At 34.3% G+C, this 21,414-nt stretch overlaps 1 protein-coding gene across 7 annotated transcripts in view; it reads left to right on the forward strand.

The window, feature by feature from the left end:
• The window catches only part of PCDH15 (protocadherin related 15), a 1,828,063-nt gene extending 1,816,740 nt beyond the window's left edge, over positions 1-11,323 (forward strand). For 3 of the 7 annotated variants that reach the window (XM_025396103.1, XM_025396104.1, XM_025396105.1), the window contains 2 exons: positions 3,744-3,852; positions 6,996-11,323. In XM_025396103.1, the coding sequence (XP_025251888.1) occupies positions 3,744-3,852; positions 6,996-7,547 (661 nt within the window). In that variant the 3' untranslated portion in view covers positions 7,548-11,323. Of the gene's footprint in view, positions 1-2,794; positions 2,866-3,743; positions 3,853-4,612; positions 5,638-6,995 lie in introns of those variants that run through there. The other 4 variants (XM_025396099.1, XM_025396101.1, XM_025396102.1 and 1 more) reach the window with 3 other exon arrangements.
• The last annotated feature ends 10,091 nt before the right edge of the window (positions 11,324-21,414 follow it).

The raw sequence follows: 21,414 nt of genomic DNA on the forward strand, positions 1-21,414 counted from the left end.
AAAAAAAAAGTATTTATGTAAAGAAAATTCTTTGATGCTGACTTCTAAAATCCAAAATCCACTCAGTTGCATTATTTCTCCATAAATATTTACTTGAAATTTTTATTTTGTCTTTCCTACTATTTCTTAATGTTGTTAAAAGTCTACTTCAAAACTGTTAGAAGTTATTTTCTCAGTATCCATATGTATTTAATTACACATTCATTGGTCAAACAGTTTGAAAATATTAGTTCTGAGACCTATTTCCTTCTTTTAAACCAGTATCTTTACACTGGGTTTTACATACCTTAAAATTCTTAGCTTTCCTATAGGAAACATGTTTTTACAAAGTACTTAGTTTGAAATAACTTAAATCTAGACTTTAACTTTGTCCCAGTTTCTTCCAGGTCTTTCTTAACCTCATTCCTTCACCCGCCTCAACCTTCCTATAATAAATACATTTTTGTTGAAATAAAACCTATGCTCATGAAAAAGTATAAAGCATGCTATATAACTAGATGAATTTTTACAGAGCACACATACACCTTAAGCTCCTGTGTGTCAACACCTAGATATCAGGTTTTCTTCCCCTACCACTGACCTGGCCTGTAACATATTCTTTAGTCTGTTCTTGAAATTTATATAAATAGAATGATACAATATATTTCATTGGTACCTGACCTGTATTGCTCAACATTCTGTTTGGGAGAATCATTTATGTTGTTGTGTGATGTAGTAGCGTGTTTTTCTCATGGACTTTTGCATTGTTGCCAGTTTGGGACTGTTACGAATAATGTGTTTTCTCACAAATGTTCATGTTTCTGTTGGGTATTTAACTATAAATTTAAGTTCTGCGAAAGAAGAAATGATTATATTTAATTTAGTACTATTGCCAAACATATTCTAAAAAGTTTTACCAGTTAGTAATCTCTAGAGACGTAGATGAGAGTTTTAGTTGTTCTGTGTCCCTGCAAATACATAGTATTGTTCATCGTGGGTTTTTCTAAATATTAGTCATTCTGGTGAACAAACTATACTAGTTTTAACATCAAACTTGGATTCCTTTAGAGTAGGTTCACAAACTATTTGTAAACTGCAAAATTGTAATATAGAAGAGGTAATGCAAATGTAAATACCTATAGGACCTAGGGTAGTAATGTAAGTGAATGGAGTTTATTAGACACAAAGCAATAGCAGATGGCAGATTTCATAGTGACTAAGGTGTAAATGTAGAAAAATGTTGTTGGGGATACTGTCTTAAACAGGAGAGAACATTCTTACTGTAAAAATTAATCTGGTCAACTAGATTCTTGGAATGTAAAAATATGATCCTAGTGTTTCCATCTTTTTAGTTTTCAAGAGAAACCAACATCCACATTTTTGATGCCATTTTCTGATTAGCACTGTTAGTAATGAATTCAATTTTTAAAAATGATGTTGGCCACACCAAGCACAACTGAGGATCCTTGTCCATATCAATCATGCAGGCTGCAAATTTCCACACTTTGTAAATGACATATTTGTGCCCTCAGAGGACGGCATTTTTTTCCTCACTCATTACTATTCCTGGATCACCAAAATTAAATTTTTATAAATAATAGATGATATAAATATGTACCAATCTATTTTCCTGTGAGTACCTATCCTTTTCCCTCTCTTCTCTTATTCCATTGCAAAATAAATTTGGTTAACCTTTGCCATTTAACCTGCTTAACATGTTAAAGTAGAATTGAAAAGGGAAATGTAGAGAAATTGCATTTGATAGTTATCAGAAACTGTCTTCACATGTATGTCTCAAGAAAAACACCTTTCTCTAAGAGTAGAGTTTGACAAAAATCTGTATGTTTAGAGTTTAGAACTAGAAATATTAAAAGTGCCTCTATTCTAACAAATTTTTTTTTTCCTTTAAAAGCCTTAAATTTAGAGGCCGGGCGCATTGGCTCACGCCTGTAATCCCAGCACTTTGGGAGGCCAAGGTGGGGCTGATCACGACATCAGGATCAAGACCATCCTGGCTAACACCGTGAAACCCCATCTCTACTAAAAACACAAAAAATTAGCCGGGCGTGGTGGCGGGCACCTGTAGGCCCAGCTACTCAGGAGGCTGAGGCAGGAGAATGGCGTGAACCCGGGAGGCGGAGCTTGCAGTGAGCCGAGATAGCGTCACTGCTCTCCAGCTTGGGCGACAAAGCAAGACTCCATCTCAAAAACACAAAACAAAAAAACAACAAAAAAAAAACCTCTGAAATTTAGAGTTAGCAGTATGTTTTAAAGTATAAACATCCTTGGGAAGCATCACACATTAACTTAAATTCTTGTTATCAGATGATCTTATCAGAACAGTTTTAATGAATAGAAGAATACTGGGTACTAGAAAACTGTTAGTGGGGAGATGAAAACAATGCTGTAGATAGTGTTATAATTTTTCTTAAGGCCAACATCACATAATAATTTAACTTAAAATTGAGTTAAATATTAACTGTCTATTGATAATTTTAAAACACATCCAACAACAAGTGAAAATGCTCATCTGTAAGCTTTAACAGATTTGCCATTAGAAAAAATCCACTTTTTCCCCTTCAGGTCAAATTATATAACGTTATTTTGTATCAAATAGCTACAGCCAGAAAAAAAAATGAATAGGTTTGACTAACACTTTAGAGTTATTTTAATTGCTTTAACTGACACTTGTATTTAACGTTATTTTGGCAGGAATGTTTTGAGAATCATCGAATTCTAGGTGTGGAAATCTGACTTTGAGCTGAAACATGATAAGAATTTGTTTTCAAATGCAATTTTTCTTTTTGAACAATAGGAATTATCCATGGAGTCTGGAATTGATCCTGGCCAGGAATATGGACAAGATTATTACAGTTATGAGCATGGGTACATCTTCAGATTTTTTAATTCAGATTCTTATTTTAATATTTTATTAATAGGAAATTATTAAGTGATTATTATTACTAGAATTTGTAATGTCACGTCAATCTCGCTAGTATAATATCTGAAAATGAATAGTATATCAAGCTTTAATTTTAACCAAGTTTTAACCATTTTTCTATATTGAGTTCCATATTGATATTTTACATCGACATTGATTGCAATTCTAGAAATGCGGTAAAATTATTCAAAATTATTTGTATGGGAAATAGATGTCAAACATATTTGCTCAATTCCTAAATTTACCATTTCTTTCGTATGACATGTTAATGTTTGATCAGTTTAAAGTTTTGCCCAAGAGCAGTTGGGAAGCAGAAAATGTACCTTAGAATTCACTGATAAGTGTCTCAAAAGTCACTTATACACATATAAATTAGCTGCTTTCAAAAAAAATACTGTAGAAAATTGTGAAGACCATTACAGACCATGTTTGAAACAACTTTTTGCTACCAAGGTGCAGATTTTGTGTTGTGAATGAGCCATTACACTTTTCCAAAGTATCTATTTTGTGTTCTGGATTCTTCAGCTAGTTGAGACACAATATGGCTTTTTCCTCATTTTAGTTTCTCCAAAAACGAGTATCTGAAATAACTCAACTGTCTTTATTGTTATTCCAGGGTCCCATTATGGCAAAAAAAATCACTGGTCATCAGGTAGCAGTTCTTACTCTACAGTTTTGTAACTAGTTTACAGGGAGCCTGATAGGTGCTGTGTAAATATCTGTCTATTGAACGGTGGAAGAGAAAGAAGGAAACAGATCACTCATGGTAGATTCTACAGAAATCACATGACAAACTGTTTCAAGCTGCAAGTTTATATTTCAGGTATGAAATGCCTCAATATGGGAGTCGCCGTCGATTGTTACCACCAGCTGGACAAGAGGAATATGGTGAGGTGGTTGGTGAAGCTGAGGAAGAATATGAGGAGGAAGAGGTAATTACTGCACTTTTATTATGTAAGATAATCCATGAAAAATATTGTTTAACCCTACATGACTAGCAGCTATAGAACATTTCAACTTTTAGAAATTCCTTTCGTTTAGCACGTATTTTCCATAGAAATTTAACAATGCTGACCATTTCATTGCCTTGTCTTTGGAGGAAAATTAATTCTTGATAATTTAATTTATGTCCTTGTAAAAGTGTTAAACATTTGGAAAGGCCACAATAAAAATTATGTTTCCTAAAATTCTAAATCATGCTACATAAAGATATTATAATCAAATATATTTTAAAGTTCTGCAATACAAAGGTTATTTTTGTTCCCACATTATCTAGCAAACTAAAAGTCATGAAAACATATAGTGCCCACCTTTCAATTATCAGAGAAAAGTAAATTATTTCCACTAATAATTTTCAAGGAATTATGTAAATTATGTTTAAATTAGCATGACTCATTTCTATAAAATTCTTATACTATGTCTTCACTATTTACCTGGCAAATGTATACAAAAACAACACTAACAACAAATAAATGTCACTGTGGCTTTAACATGTGTAAAATTTCATAAAATAGATTTATCATAAAATAAGATAAATCGTCATATTTTCATGATTATTGAAAATTTAGTTCAAGGGAATACAGAAAGCTATTAACCAAAGTCTAATGACAGAAGAAGGAAGAGGCAATAATTCTTTCTTTTTTATTAGCTATCTCTAAGCTGACACTTCAATTGCATTTTCACAATTTTCAGGAAGAGCCAAAGAAAATTAAAAAACCAAAAGTTGAAATTAGAGAGCCTAGTGAGGAGGAAGAAGTAGTTGTATCTATCGAAAAACCACCAGCAGCTGAGCCTACATATACAACATGGAAGAGAGCCAGGATATTCCCCATGATTTTTAAGAAAGTTAGAGGATTAGCTGATAAAAGAGGAATCGTTGACCTTGAGGGTGAAGAGTGGCAGAGACGCCTTGAGGAAGACGATAAAGATTATTTGAAACTCACTCTGGACCAAGAGGAAGCAACAGAAAGCACTGTAGAATCAGAGGAGGAATCCTCCAGTGACTATACTGAATACAGTGAAGAAGAGTCTGAGTTCAGTGAGTCTGAGACTACAGAAGAGGAATCTGAGTCAGAGACACCCTCTGAGGAGGAGGAGAGTTCTACCCCTGAATCAGAAGAATCTGAATCCACAGAATCAGAAGGAGAAAAAGCAAGGAAAAACATTGTGCTTGCAAGAAGAAGGCCCATTGTTGAGGAGGTCAAGGAAGTCAAGGATAGGAAAGAGGAGCCACAAGAAGAACAAAAAGAACTTAAGGTGGAAGAAGAAGAACACTCAGAAGAAGAGGAAAGTGGACCGGTCCCTGTGGAAGAAAGTACAGACCTTGAAGCTCAAGATGTCCCTGAAGAAGGCAGTGCAGAATCAGCTTCGGTGGAAGGAGGTGTGGAAAGTGAGGAGGAATCAGAATCAGGTAGTAGTAGCAGTAGTAGCGAAAGTCAGTCTGGAGGTCCATGGGGCTATCAGGTGCCAGCGTATGACAGAAGCAAGAATGCAAACCAAAAGAAGTCGCCAGGAGCAAACTCTGAAGGTTACAACACAGCACTTTAAAAGAGATCACAGTAGGTGGGAGTTTTGCTGTGATGAGTGCTCTCGTGTGCAGTGCCTTCTGTGTGTTCTCCAAAGTGACACTTGAAAGGGAGGAAATTGATCATGATTTTGATATGACTTATGATCAGAAGCATGCCAGAAAAGTGAATATATATGCTGTCCAAATCGATTTGTATATTAGACTGTATTAGAGTAAAACTGACTAATCCTTCCTATATTAGTAAATCAGAACACATACAATCAGCTAATCAATATTTAATATTTACTGGTAGGATTTTTGTTAATGCAATGTGGCACTATGTATTATCAGTGACACTCTGTCTACTGGAATGGATGGCATATATATATACACACACACTAATATATATGTTTTTATATCATCTTTCAAAATAAATACTAAGACAAGATTCAACAAATTATATCTTTAACAGTTTACTTTTGCATATATGTACATTTCAACTGGCAAAGGTATTATAAAAATTATGAACATCTTCAAATAAGTTTGTATCTGCAACTCCAAATATTAGGAGTTCAATTAAATAACATTTTCAATTAAAAATTATTACAGCTTAATTTCTGTTTATTATAAGCTACAGTGGATTTAAAAATAAATGTAACAGTTATAAATTTTTTTCTAGGTAAATAAACTATAATTTTGAAATATAGTTCTGAAAATCAGAATGCATGCAATGTGTTGATAGTTCATATATTCCAAAAATGCAATACTATTTGAGAAAAACACAGTATTGCTTAACCCTTGCTTCTTGCTATTTTTAATGTTGCTTGGTAAAAGTCAAATGAATTTGTGAAAATGTCCAGTTGCTTACAAAAGGAAAGTTTAGTATAATTAGCTTTCAGTTTTGTGTATTACTAGGTAAATGATGCAGACTGAGAAGACATTTTCCTTTAAGTTAGTGTATTTAATTGGACAACCCAGAAAACCAGGATACATCAAGTAAATAAATGCATTAAATTATACATCAAGTAAATAAATAAAGTCAAGTAAATAAATGCATCAAATTTTACAAAATGCATTAAATTATACAAAAGTTTTGGCTAACTAGAGAAAACATTAAAAATTAGAATCATGTGGTTTAAAAATATTTTTAAAATATTGGGAATAGAAGCATTACTATGAACAGAATATACTAAAACTGTTCATTCCTTTCAATTTAACTTTCCTGAATAGTATAGCAGCTGTCAAATAGTGGATCAGCTCCTTAAATAAAAGTAATACATTTTTTTCCATGTGGATCGGCAATTTGATCTAAAAGAATACATGTGTTTCCGGAAATGTCTGCTTTCCAACTCAACAATACATTTTTCAAACATTAATAAGCCCTGAAGCCAATAAAGGATTGGTGAAAAGAAATGTATATTAATAAAGACTGGCTTCCTTCTATCTCTCTTGAGTGATTTACCTTTGATAGCTTTCTAAATGTCATGGTTTTGGATTTCACAGGCAATGTAATTGTTGCCTTTTTAATTTATTTGATAGTGACTCACATATTTTTGTTTATTTTGTCAGTGGGCAAGAAAAAGAATGATCAAGTTAGTTGTAGATCGAGAGTATGAAACCAGCTCAACTGGAGAAGACAGCGCTCCTGAATGTCAGAGACACCGTCTTCACCATCCTAGTATCCACAGTAATATCAATGGCAATATATATATTGCACAGAATGGTTCTGTGGTGAGAACCCGCCGTGCCTGCCTCACGGACAACTTAAAAGTTGCTTCCCCTGTTCGATTGGGAAGGCACTTTAAGAAACTAGACAAGTTGGCAGTGACACATGAGGAGAATGTGCCTCTGAACACATTATCAAAGGGGCCATTTTCTACTGAGAAAATGAATGCAAGACCAACTCTGGTTACATTTGCGCCTTGCCCTGTGGGGACTGACAATACAGCGGTGAAGACACTAGGGAACAGGCTGAAAAGCACAGTTGAACAGGAGTCCATGATTGACAGTAAGAACATCAAGGAGGCTTTGGAATTTCATAGTGACCACACACAGTCCGATGATGAAGAGCTTTGGATGGGTCCCTGGAATAACCTCCATATACCAATGACAAAACTGTGACCAATTTTTTTAAAAGATATTTTAATTTTTACTTCCGTTTTTAATAAACCGTGCTTTTTATTGTCACTGAGAAGACAATGTATGGAATTTATATCGTGCACACAAGCTAAAACTTGGAACAATATGCTTTAAAATTTTAAAAGAGACAGATTTGCATTCATATTGTTATCAATTAATTGTTTTTTCCAGAAAATCCTTCTGGACATACTTTCACTAAATAACCTATCGTTTAAACATTTAGCTGTTTTGTTGGGTCTTGAATTTTTTTTGTTTTAATAAACAAGAAATAATTACTAAGTAATTTATATTTTATTGATTAATATAGATTATGCTTCATTTCTAGCTCCACAAAACCTTTTTAGTACATGTAATTTTATTTTCCATAGCCAAAAGGGCAAAAAGGAAGTAGAGGATATTTACAGGCAATGAGTTTATACAGCTGCTGTCTACACTGCCCTAATTTTTAAAATGAAATGAAAGCTAGAATTGCAAAGTAAAGTAAATGAGGGAATCACCTGTAAATTATTTTAAATCATGAGCTTGTTTTCTTTATTGTCCAGTATAAAGGGTTTCACATTTTACCATAAATACATTTATATCTTAACCCTTTAGGAAACCACTTGAAGTCATATGTCTTTTTATCAATATTATTTACAATATTCCCTAGTCCCTCTATTTCATATCAAATATGGTAGATAATTAAGTTTAATCACTCGAAGTTAAATAATTGTTTGGAGCAACATGGGAATCTCACCATTAGCAAAGCTTTTAGGGAAGTGAGAAAGGTTCTAGTAAACAATAATGCATCTAGAATGACAATTTCATAATGGAAGACATGATGAGAATAGGGAAGTCTCCCATTAATGTCACTAGCTTTTAATAGTTTGTAAACCCAGCATATCAGAGTAAAGGAATTTGGCAGGGTCGAAATTTATATAATATAGGAAGCCTATAAAGGCTATGAATTCATAACTTCAAATGTTGTGTTTAACTTCTTCCATTTTCAGTTTATTTATAGAATTTTTTAATGCACATATTTATGTGCCTAAAATCCAGAACCAGGAAATCATTGCCTGGGCATTTTTTAAAATCAAAGAACATAGTCTTGATTTTTTATCATTGAACAAAGCACAGTGTTTCATCATAAATAGAAATGAAAACAGAATTTCCTTTAAAAAACTTGCCTTGTGTGTTGCTTATTTTCCAGATGTAAAAAGAATGAAACAATATAGATTAAGAGAATTCAGCATTCTATTGAATATTACTTAGTATGATATAGATGTAGCTCACTTCAAATTTTGCACAGTATTGACCAAGTTCAGGTTTTAATGAAATTTCCTCATGCATGCTTAATATATGGTTGAAGGATTGAAAAATGCACTATTATTTATTTCCCCTTACATGTTTCACATCTTAAAAATTGTTTGTTATTATGCTATTTCCTTATTTCCAAAGTGAATGAATTGTATTAATATAAACTTGCCAACTTGTAAGAGTAGTATATTTTTACTTCAGATTTCCAAGAAAATATTTGAGATCAAATACAGTAACATCTCATCTGCCTTATTTTATTGAAAATTAATGCATTCCATACCCTTGGAAAAAAAACAAAAAACAAAAAACAAAAAAAAAACCTAGTGGCATCAGCTAGGAGATTAGAAACATAGAATCATGACCATACTTCCTAGTCTACCAAACAAGCATCCACATTTTCAAAAGATCCTAAGGTGGTTTATATGCATATTAAATTTTGGAAGCAATGAAGTCTGGGGCTTATTCCTTCAAGCACCAAAGCCAGGGTTTTTAGTATAGGATACTTTGTATAGGAATTAGATTGAGCATGTACTTCTCTACTAATTCAATCAGAGGTCATCAAATATAATTTATTATTATCTTGATTTATCTTGATACCCCCAGATCATCTCAGTCAGCATCCCATGATACTCTCTCTATATACAGCTTCATATTGTGTTTTTGTCCTTTGATTTCTGGCTGTGACATTTAACTTATTCTGTTATTGTGCCTTTCTCACAGTTTTTTTCTTTCAGTTTACAGCTTCTAGTATCCTGGTGGGAAAGTTTGTGTTTTTGTTTGTTTTCTTATTATTGAAAAATCATGAAGCTTAAGATGGGAATTAGGTACATGGATTCAAGCAAATGTTTTGCGACTCTTAGATGCTTTCTTTGGTTACCAGTAAATTTGGAAATCTGATGTTGGCGGAAGACTCATGGCCTGATATATGAGATGTCACTGTATTTTAAACTACATTTTTTATGAGAAAATATGCAAAATTTTACAAACCACTTAGCATACACATTTCAGTAATTTAAACTTGATTATTTCCTTACAAACAATCATGAAGTCAATCTATTACTTAATGGAGATAGCATAAAGAGAAGCAGAATTTACACAGAGCAACCAAACCAAATATTTGGTCAGTATATTTTGGGTAGACGAGCAGCAAAATTATTACTAACTAAATAAATCCGAATCAATTTAATAGTTACTTTAATAGAAATTTCACTAGTCTATAAATCCCTGACTCAGGATTAAAACTGTGGAACCCAGAAGAAATACGCAAGTGTGTTTAATCTTAAGAATACTTCATATAAATAATGTTTCAATATTTATAAAGAAATTGGTTGTTATTTTTCCTAGAAAGATGTAGGAAGGTTTCCTTGTTGTTCTCAATCATCACTAGCTTCAGTCAGGCAGAAGAAACAGCAGGTCTTGGCTAATCAAGATGAGAACAGATGATGTAATGACTAATATTGCAACCTGTTGATTTTAGGTCTTGTGGGCATTAAGAGAAAGCAGAGGAAGAATGAGAAAATATAGTCAGAGTGACATAGGACATTTGTGACAATGACCATCGAATCACAGATGTTAATCTCCCTCTCTCAATTTGTCTTTTTCACTAATTACAGACTCTGAGAGTTGTAATAGAATTGCAACTGTAGGTTGGCCAAAACCATCTTTTTAAAATACAGAGAAAAGTTTGCCTTGAATTTTATATGTGATATGTCATTTATGTTATTATACCACATTGTTCACAGGGATGTTAAAACGTATTATTTACTTAAGTGGTTGTTCCAAAGGTGATTCAGTAGTTACTATAAAATATTGTTTAAAAACATTTTTATATCATAGAGCCAGAAGTAATTGAATATTGACTCTCAAGGGAAGACATTTTCTTTCTTTTATTTCATGAGCTTTGATTTTTCTCTTTCTCTGCTTCACCTTCTTCGTTTTATACCATAAGTGAGATTTATATACCACTTGAATTTAATTAGTAAAATAGGCAAAAAGTGCTAATAATCTATTCTCAGGGCAGATGCCTATTGGTGCCTGCAAATTACATAGCGATAAGGCTGAGGGATAGGTTCAAAATAATACTGAGTACTTACACATTTTATTGATAGTTTCTTTCTATTCCCAAATGGTATGCGAAATTTTTGTTCTAATTTTTTTATTTGTTTTCAGTAGTTAACTCTGATATTTATCATAAGAATCTTTAGTTATAGATTGGTATTTTTTTCATTGCAATCTACTTTAAATTTGTGGTCAGTTAAGCACATGTATGGAAGATTCAAACATTGTCTATAGTTTGAAAAATCTATCGACACCTTCAATGCTTTCCAATTTCTTTATCCAAATACCTGTTCTTCCTTAACAAATATTATGTTACTGTATGAAGAATCTGAATTAGAAGTTTTAAGTTAAAATGCATTGTTATTCACTACACAATGTTTCAAAAATAAATTTTCATTTGAAAAGATGATTTCTCATTACTCTGTCAGGTGGGGATAAAAATCAGTAACTATTTTCACATTTATATGTTGAGTATTTCAGCCTGATAATAAAAGCCTGCTCTGCAACCTCTTATCTTAGAACAATGTGGAGGAAAGAAGTGTATTTTAAAACTTCTACCCAATCTTTTCTCATTTCAGTCATGTACTCATGCCACCAAGTTCTGAGAAGAGTGGAAACTGTGTTTCCTAACATACCACCTATTCATTTATATTTTAAAAATGTAATTACATAAACATTAAGGTTTTCACATATGATCAGTTTATTATGTTTATAGAAATGCTAAATGACAGCGTAAATGTGGCAAGAAGCAGAGTCAACATGAAGTTATATTCTGCATTTTAACATGGTTGAGTCTGACATTTCAGAGACTCATAATTTAACTCTCTCTATCCCCAGCTCCCACCCTCTATCTGTCTCCTTCTCTGTTAAAATATGCTCCTATTTCTCTGGTCACATGCAGCTTCCTGACTTTCTAATGCATTGATGATATAATAATTTCAATTGTCTTTTATCTCAAATAATGAGGAATGAGAGAAATAAATTTTCTAAAACAGCCAACTTGGACATAGACGGAATTCTTGGTCCATTGCATTTTTTCTCTGCAATTGTAGAACAGAATTTTATATATCTATGTATTTCCAGTACCCAGCATACCTACTTGCATAAACAACGCTGCTGAGAACAATATTGCATTAAATAGAATGAATTAATTCTAGCCCTATCACCATGTAACCTTTGGCACATCATTTTGTAATTTATCCTTATATAAAAATTGTAAAATGGTAATAATATCCACTTCAATTAAGAGATGAAATCAGATATTTAATCTGAATATATTGTGATTGCTATAAATATATATGTACAGAATAAAAGATTACAAAATTGCCTTCATGTTCTTCTCCACAGATTTAGCCAGATTCTAATATTTTCTGGCAAAATGCCAGTGTAAATTTTATTGACCTACCTTACATAGTAGATATTTTAAGTTATAAGAAAATACAATATCTTCCCCATGCTAATACATGTATATGTTTTTAAAGAGAAGTAAAATAACCCTGTAGTACTTTTTGTCTTTTGAATTGGCCTATTGCACAGTTTAAAATTTTAAAATGCAAACATTGTTAAAAAGAGCACCACACAAAATCATGGCTACACTGAAGACTGTTCAGCAGCTTCATGTCTGTGAATGCAAGGAAATACTTAGAAGTCTGTCCTAAAATATGTCATATTTCAATTTAAGTACTTACCCTAAATATGCCTTTAATGTAGAGTAATTGCTGAATTAACACTGGCTCTTTTGGGTTTGTTGTAAAAGAGGCTAGGTTTATTTCAAAATCTAGACCATGCTTACCTGTTCTTTCTCTCTAATCCCAGCATCATTATTTGCATATATAAGCCTACTGACAAAAGCTGATTTTAAAATATCAGTGTCTATAACTTTGTATGTATCCCCTTTGTTTTCTATTCCCCATCAAATTTCTTTACCTTGCCATCTTCTATAAAAGACTCTGAATTTTCTAACCTTGTAAAAATATCAGTTATAGTCCAATGAGAAGAAAAGGGGGCATTTTAGCTAGCTAAAGTATATGTACATGATGTAAATCAATATCTACTTATATTTAAATTACTTTAGGTACAAAAACATTTAAATTCACAGAAATAAAACAGTATATCAATGTCAACATTGATTTTAGGGACTCTTACATGTCATATTTTATTTATCCTATTGAATTAACATCAATATAGACGCCACATCTTTTCTCCAGAGGTACAAACACTCATTCACATACTATTAAGACAGTTTGGGGTCTTTCTGAGTGATGATGGCTAAACAGGTAGCCTAAAGGTATATATTCTGATGGAACAAACGTTTGCCTTTTAAAAGTAAATCATGCATACCATAAGACTGTTAAAATCAATATGGAAAGCCTTATTTACACTAACATGTATAGTTGAGCTATCATAACTATAACTTAGATTGTGGAGTAATAAGTATAGGCTAAAAAGTATCTATATTACATCATTAGGTTAATATCAGATTCCTGTTACTGGGAGAAAAGTTTACCCAAAGAACCATTATCCTTGACATCAAGGAAGACATAATTTGTCTAAGCTACCAACATGTCATTAACGCGTCATTTTCCAATGTTAGTAACTACAGGGGGGCTTAAAGGATAAATCTTGGCCTCTAGTAATTCCTTTGTTACCATACTACGTTGATCACACCCCAGCCTTTTTTATTTAATTTTCATAACTACAAAATTAGTTTGGCTATCAGTATCCTAGGGCCTTTTTTAGCAGAAGCTGAAATAATGGACACAATATTCCCTTGAAACCAGCACTGCAACTGTGGTTTACAGAACCAGTTGCTGTGCCCATCTCATGCCTGTGCTACTTATTTAGACCCCATTTCAGAACAAAAAGGTCTTAGGGTGATTTACAAAACTGCATACACTACAAAAGAAGAAGTAAAGGTGAAAGAATTAGACAAAAGGAAAATAGAGAAGAGTAAACGTGGGGCTTGGGTTAGCATTCACACTTATGCCCTCATGGTTCCATACCTTAAATATTTAGGTTACAAATACAGCTCTAATCTCCCAGACATCAGATCAAAAAAGGAAAACAGGATTAGTTACAGAATTCATAGTGTGCATAAAGTTAGAAACAATTAATGATGAAAAGTCAGCTTTGCCCGCTACCAAGACCTGAGGGAAATTTTTCCTAAGGGTCTTTATTAAAAGTATGCTATAATATATATTGGCTTAGTAGCAGTCAAATTTTATTTCTTTGCTTCTTGTTTCTGCTTGCATAGCTTGCAAACATCAGCCTTTCCTCCAGGAGATCTTCAAGTGTTTGACTCTATCATCCTATTATCAACACCTCTTACAATGACTGCTGAAAGGGTAGATTGCCAGAATATTTTCTACTCTCACTAGCATTCTTTCTTGCCAAAAGATTTATATTAATCCTATTTAATTAAGTTACCAAAGGCCAGGTTGTAAAGGTCTGCACAGTTATATAACTGTGCTGTTTGCTGATGATAGTGTATGTAAATGCAGACCTACTTCTTCAGAATGCAGATTTTTTTTTCCCCTTGAAGTTCTAGCCTGACTATAGGGAACTTTTTTTTAGAGAAATGAAATTGTCTTTTATAAAGTAGGCAAAAATATGAAGAATATAGCATCACCTTAATTGCTTGCCTAATTTAGCTTAATTACACTCACCATAGTATCATTTTATATAAATACTTCTTATATATTTGTATGATAGACATATTATCTTCATAGATGTGCTGATAAACCTGCTCTCCAGAAGAACAAAACAAAACAATAACAAACAAAGATTTGTTATGTTTGCAGATTTCCATGATACAAATACACCCACCATGGTCAATTTCAAGCCACTGATGGGCCTAATAGCCAGTTTGCCAAATTCTTGGAAAATTTCAACATTGGTTCTTGCAAGCCAGTATAGACTTGGCTTACATGTGTTGTACTAGTGCAGTTATTGAGAGTAACTACTTTCATTCTCAAAAAAGGAAGCAGAAACTTTCTCTGGAAATCAAAAATGTCTTGGCTGGGTGTGGTGGCTCATGCATTTTGGAGAGGTCAAGGAGGGATAATTTTTTGTGTCCAGAAATTTGAGATTAGCTTGGGCAATACAGCAAGAACCTGTATCTACAAGAAAAAAAAAAGTTAGCAAGGCATGGTGGCACATGCCTGTAGTCTCAGCTACTTGGGAGGATGAGGCAGGAGGATCATCACTGGAAACAAAGACTGTGAGGTTACAGTGAGCTATGCTCATGCCACTGCACTCAGTCTGGGTGACAGAGGGAGATTCTTTCTAAAAAGAAGAAAGAGAAGAAGAAAGAAGAAAGAAAGGAAGGAAAGAAACAAGAAAGAAAGAAAGAAAAAGAAAGAAAGAAAGAAAGAAAGAAAGGAAGGAAGGAAGGAAGGAAGGAAGGAAGGAAGGAAGGAAGGAAGGAAGGAAGGAAAGAAAGAAAGAAAAAGAAAGAAAGAAAGAAAGAAAGAAAGAAAGAAAGAAAGAAAGAAAGAAAGAAAGAAAGAAAGAAAGAAAGAAAGAAAGAAAGAAAGAAAGAAAGAGAAAGAAAGAAAGTCTTCACAAAAGGGCTGATGCCTAAAGGACAACAGAAAGTGCTCAAAGAGACAAGTTTTTCCATACAATGGGAAAAGAGAAGAGGCCAAGAGAATTCAGTAAGATGCCCCTTAAGCAGAAAGGCCATTTTGTGCAAAGGCCAGAAATGTAAGGGAATTAAGATACATATTTAAAGAAAACTACCAATAATTCAGTTTCACATTTTCATAAAATGCAATTGCATGGTGTGGGGTTAGGAAATAGAAAAATAAACCTATGTTTTAGGCAAGAACTAAATTACTAATAAACCTATTTCTATCTTATCACATAGACAATTTGCAATCACTTCAAACAAATCTAAACAAGAGAGAAGAGCACTTAAATGCTTATATAAGATGAAAGGCAGACTTCATAATGAAAAGAATATGAGGAATAGAAAGAGGAGAAAATTTCAGCATAGAAGGCCTGGATTCAAGCTTTAGTTCACCAATGAATGTATTAATGGACCTTTCTATTGTTAAGTCCAAGGACCATTTCTTAATGTTATTTATGTACTCTTCATTTATTTTTAAAGTTAGCACCACCTATTCTTATACCGTGGAGTTCTCCTCTTTCTCATCTCTCACCATCTTCAGGACTTACACAATCTTCTCATATCCTCTTGTTCATTTTGATACCTTAAGAAAAAAATGAGCTTAAATAATATTTTGAAAATATTAAATTAAAGAAGGTTTCATGCATGTGTGATTCATATTTTCTCACAGTCATGCCACCTAACCACCTAACAATGAAGAAACACAGCGTAGCGATTAAGCTTTGATTTGCGCAAGATCGTACGGGTCCAAATCCTGGCTTTGCTACTACCTAGCTAAATCCTTTATCTGTAAACTGATAATAATAATAGTCCTTATCCTCTGGGCTATTACGAGGATTAAGTTAGTTAATTTTTGTAAAGCTTTTCAAACAACTCTTGCATATAATAGACGCTACATAAGTAAAACAGAAATGTGCAGGGGGAAAATCACTTCAAGAAAGAAAGGGGTTTGGGTGCAGTGGCTCAGGCCTATCTACAAGGGAGGCTGAAGAGGGAGGATCCCTTGAGCCCAGAAATCGGTGGCTGCTATGAGTCTTGTTCATGCCACTGCACTTTAGCCTGGGTGACACAGTGAGACTCCAATTCTGAAAAAAAAAAAAAAAGAAGAGGTAGACATAGGGAGAAAGTTCATCTAGCCAAGAATAGGAAACAGAAATCCTGCTTATTCCATCTTTGGGTAGATTGTGAGAAGGAGAGAAGGAGAAAGTGGTGACATGTATGCACTGTTATTTTCCCTCTCCTTTTCACCCTTGCCCCCACATCTCTGAATGGTGAAAGACAGAAGTTTTTCATCTGAGTCCCTGTTTAAGACATTGAGGACCTTTTCTTTGTGTGTGGGATGGGGTGGGGTGGGAGGGGGGTGTCATGCCAACCTGGACAGGCTAGTCAGAGTATAAACAGTAACTATATACGCAGACAGAAGCCAGAGTTTATCTCCTGGGAATCTACCCTCAATCTCACATTATATGGAAGATGTACAGATGTTTGCACAAATTCTGTGCATGAATGTGGAAGAGGTGAGAACGTGCAAGGTGTGACCTTAGTAGGCTTTGAGTTAGGTCTGTATGGAAAGGCTCAAGTCTTACAAGGAGAAATTGGGAATGGACAAATGTTGCAGAGAGACTTCCAGGGTATAACTAGTACCAGCAGGAGCTGCAGCCATCCTGAGTCAACAGGGAAGACCACAGTATCCAGACCAAGCTGAAAGAACATGTCACAAGTTCACTATCTGAAGACTGTAACGTCATATGTGTGCAGGTAGAGCAGTGGTCAGAGGACCACAGAAAGCATCATCAGAAGTCAGCAAGAACCTGGAGAGCAGCAATAACTACACTTGCATTTAAGATCCTATTCCTACATTATTGTGAACAAAAAGTGAGCAGCTCTGCAATATATTCAGACACCATCTTGGATTGCAAAAGGTTGGGAGGGAGGAGCTGAATATCTAAGCACTTACTAAAAGGTGGACTATTTAAACCAGAAAATATTGATATCTTGTTAATTGAAATGTTTACGTCTTTTCTCTGAGCATCTGGATAGTGGATTTTGGCAAGGTTTAAATCAACTATAAAAAAAATAAAGACACTTTTCCTTTTCCCATGTCTGCTATAGCAATCTTGGGAGAGAGGATAGCTGTTTTTCACTCTAATTGTTTCTGATAAATAGACTTGAAGACTTTCGAAGATTGTTACCATGTTATAATTATTTTAGGGTCCTTATACGTGTTCCAATTTTGTAATTCTGATTGATATCATGACACAATATAATTATAGGCCTCTTCCTGCTCTTATTCACACAATCTTTTCTCTTTCTCCTTCAGAGAAGTACGTATCTCAGAAAGTAAGCTCAAATATACAATTAACATGAACCTGAGAGTCAGATCATTTGCATCCTGACAACTTCCAAAGTGATACATTTGTCACAGTGAATTTTGTATTTATTTTTTTGGTGTTTGGAATATAGCTTTAATTGGAACAAGAAAAACCTCCACGGAGCTTATAGTTTGCTCCAGTATTCAAATAGTATTAAATATTCTGAAGGACATAAAGACAAACAGATATATTTTACCAGTGCAAGATGGGACCTCCCTCCCTGCTTTTTAGGTTTCAGTTATCAAATCAGGTGATATCCAATAAAACTCTTAATAAACTGTGAAGTGATATGCCAATTGCTATAAATAAAGATAAGTAAATACATCGCCACACATTTTTCTGGGGTGTTATTAACATGTACTGCTATTACTGAAAACGTCAACTCAAATCTCTCTCCTGAGATCAACTGCCATATAGTGCGCAACATGGGCTGGCAATCTATCCCAACTCACTTGGGATAGTCTGAGTTTATGTCAATTGCTATTAATAACGATGCACAAGCATTCATTTCACTTTAAAATATACTCATTTGAATGATAGATAAATTATGTAGTCACTCTACCAATTGGAATTTCCTCTTAAAATTGCACAGAAACTTCAAATTCAGCAGTCTATTTTATCCCTTTCACTCAAATCCTATCAAGCTTGTTATCACTCATTTGTATCCTAGACCCTTTAATGGCTCTACCCTCCTCTAAGGCAGCTACACTTTTCTCACACTGCTTCTTCTGCTTTACCTCCCTTCCCATGCCATTAACAGGCAACTTGCCCTGTTTATCTTTCTTTAATATACCCCCTAGAGGAGTAGTTTTTCCATTTCTGCAGTTTCATCCCCGGCCCAAGACTTCAACATCTCTACTCAAGGCTAGTCTAATGGATTTTTAATGGAGATTCTTTATTCCGGCCTTTTTATTTATTAAAAAATGAGTTGTAATGCTGCTACAGTAATCTTAATGGAATATAAATGTATCACCTAAAGTCATTTTTAAAGACTTTCTTTTTTCTCATAAAGAATACAATTAATATCCTGTAGTATTTAACAACTTCTAAAATATAGCTCAACCTATCTTTCTAGACATATATCCCATCTTAATATATAGACAGGTTTCCTTCAAAAATACCAGAAAAAATCTTTCCAGAGAGTGTAAGATATGAGAACATTTAAGAGATTTTGCTCAGTCGTTAGTTGGGCAATCATAATTTATATTAACTAAAAAAGGTTTTGCCTTAGAAATTTCTAGTCTCAAATTCTCATTGTAAATTGAAATTTCTCATGCCTAGAGTGCTGCATAGAAGCAGCAAGATTTCATTTAAGTCAAAGATCCCTGTAGGCCAGGATCATGGATGACTCAGTGGTATTAAATTGATAAGGCAATGATCAAAGCATTCATTCACTTTCATATTTGCATTTGACAAAATTAAAAAATCTCCACAGCCTCTGTGTTCTCAGGGTTGGCACTGCAGGCTGCAAGGAAGAGAATATACATTGGGAAAAGGAGGTTAAAAAAGAGACTTCTGGGCCACAACACTTGAAAGAATTTGAAGGTATGCCGAGGATGAGGTGGCATCCACCCAGGGGGACCAAAAAAGCCTTTTAAGCCCCAGACATCTTTCTGAAGCTAATCTCCGCCTCCACCAACCAACCCTTATTCAGTAGCTTCTGCCTATATTCTTCTTGCTAAGCCAGGGCATAGCATACTATCTTGGCAACTATTTTAGCCCCCTGACACAAGGGACATATAAATCCCCATTAGAAAAAAAGAAACAGTGCCTGAATCCAGCTGATGGGTGAATGGAGGCCTCTAGGTTAATTCAGCACATTATTGTGCAGAAACATATAACTGATATTAATGTGCCTTATTATGATTCTACTGTACATATTCATAAAGAATCAAAGGAGATAGTTCTGTTCAGGGACTGTGCATGTGGAGTGGTGATTCTTGCTCTCTTTCATGCAGTCTAACAAAATAATAGAAAATCCCAGAAGAAGAAGGAAAGAACAAATTTTATTGAAGACTTGGTAGCTCCTGAGTCTTCAAGGTTGTTTTTCAATACAGCAGTGCCACCAACCTGATGTAGGTATGATGTGTTATCTGTCCATTTCCTTCCTTCCTTCCTTCCTTCCTTCCTTCCTTCCTTCCTTCCCTCCTTCCTTCCTTCCTCTTTCTTCCTTCCTTCTCATCCTTCCTTCCTTCTCCCCTTCCTGCCTTCCTTCCTTTCTTTTTCTTTCTTCTTTCTTTCTTTTTTCTCTCTTTATTTCCTTTCTTCTTTCTTTCTTCTTTCTGTCTCTTTCTTTCTTTCCTCTTTCTTATTTTTCCTTTCTTTCTTCTTCCTTCTTTCTCTCTCTCTTTCTTCCACTTCCTTCCTTTATTCCCTCCCTCCCTCCCTCCTTCTTCCTTCTTTCCTTCTTTCCTTCCTTCTTTCTTTCTTCTTTCTTTTCTTTCTTTCTTTTTCCTTCCTTCCTTCCTTCCTTCCTTCCTTCCTTCCTTCCTTCTTTCTTTCCTGTCTTGCAAATGCCTTGTTGCTTTCTGTCTTAATATCTCCACACAGAATCAATGACTAGCAAAAATGGTCCAGTTGGACTTGCTTAGTCAAATGAAAATGGTATACCCAATTGCAAGGTCCTAGTGCCATCTTAGTTTTACACAAAGGAGTAAAACAACTACCTACTTGGGGGAAATCTTATCTCCTTCTCCCATAGGAAATGAAGCCCCTGGTTCAATTAAGCCTTCAGTTCACATAGATTCCCCTAAATATGTGGACAGACATGGTTTACTGAAATTTGGGTAAGTTGAAAACCCAATTGTGTCCACTGGTCTGTCCACATTCAGTGCCAGCTATGCAGAATTGAAAATTAAGTTAAGCACTCAGTTCAGTGAGTAGAACTCAATTTCACACTCATAGCTCTAGCCAATACTTTACAGGACTAGCTATACTATGTTTGCTGACTTTTGAGCAGGAAGATTATAGGCTAGAAGGTAAAAGACATCCCTCTGTGGTACCGTAAATTGTGGAAGCAATTGTACCACTGATCAGATTTCCTAGCTAACTAATGTAAGATCCTCATAGTATGATTCCATTTTCTGATGGGTTGCACTCCTGATATAGACACATGTTATACTTGACTCTTGTCTAGAGTTTCTCCATTTGTCTCATTGTAAAGGAGGTCACAGTGCATGGGGCATAACACCTATAGACATCTGGAATTGCTGAGCATTAGGATGAAAATATTTCTAATTCTACCTCTTTCATCTCCTCTTGATTCATATACTTTAACAAGATAGTTTGCTCACTAAATATGGCTGTCCTCCCTAAAAAGTGTCAACATCTCTTGGCTGTTTTCTGAAAAACAGAACAAAAGAGTTATGGTGGGGGATACATAAATCTATTTTAAATTTTGGAATTTTGTGTTGACAATTCTTAGATTGTCAACCTCAGGCCAGCTTGGTTTTATAAATTTCGCATGGCAGCATGAACAAAAGGAGCCTGGAAG

Source organism: Theropithecus gelada, chromosome 9 (genome assembly GCF_003255815.1).
Source record: "Theropithecus gelada isolate Dixy chromosome 9, Tgel_1.0, whole genome shotgun sequence".
NCBI classification, from domain to species: Eukaryota; Metazoa; Chordata; class Mammalia; order Primates; family Cercopithecidae; genus Theropithecus; species Theropithecus gelada.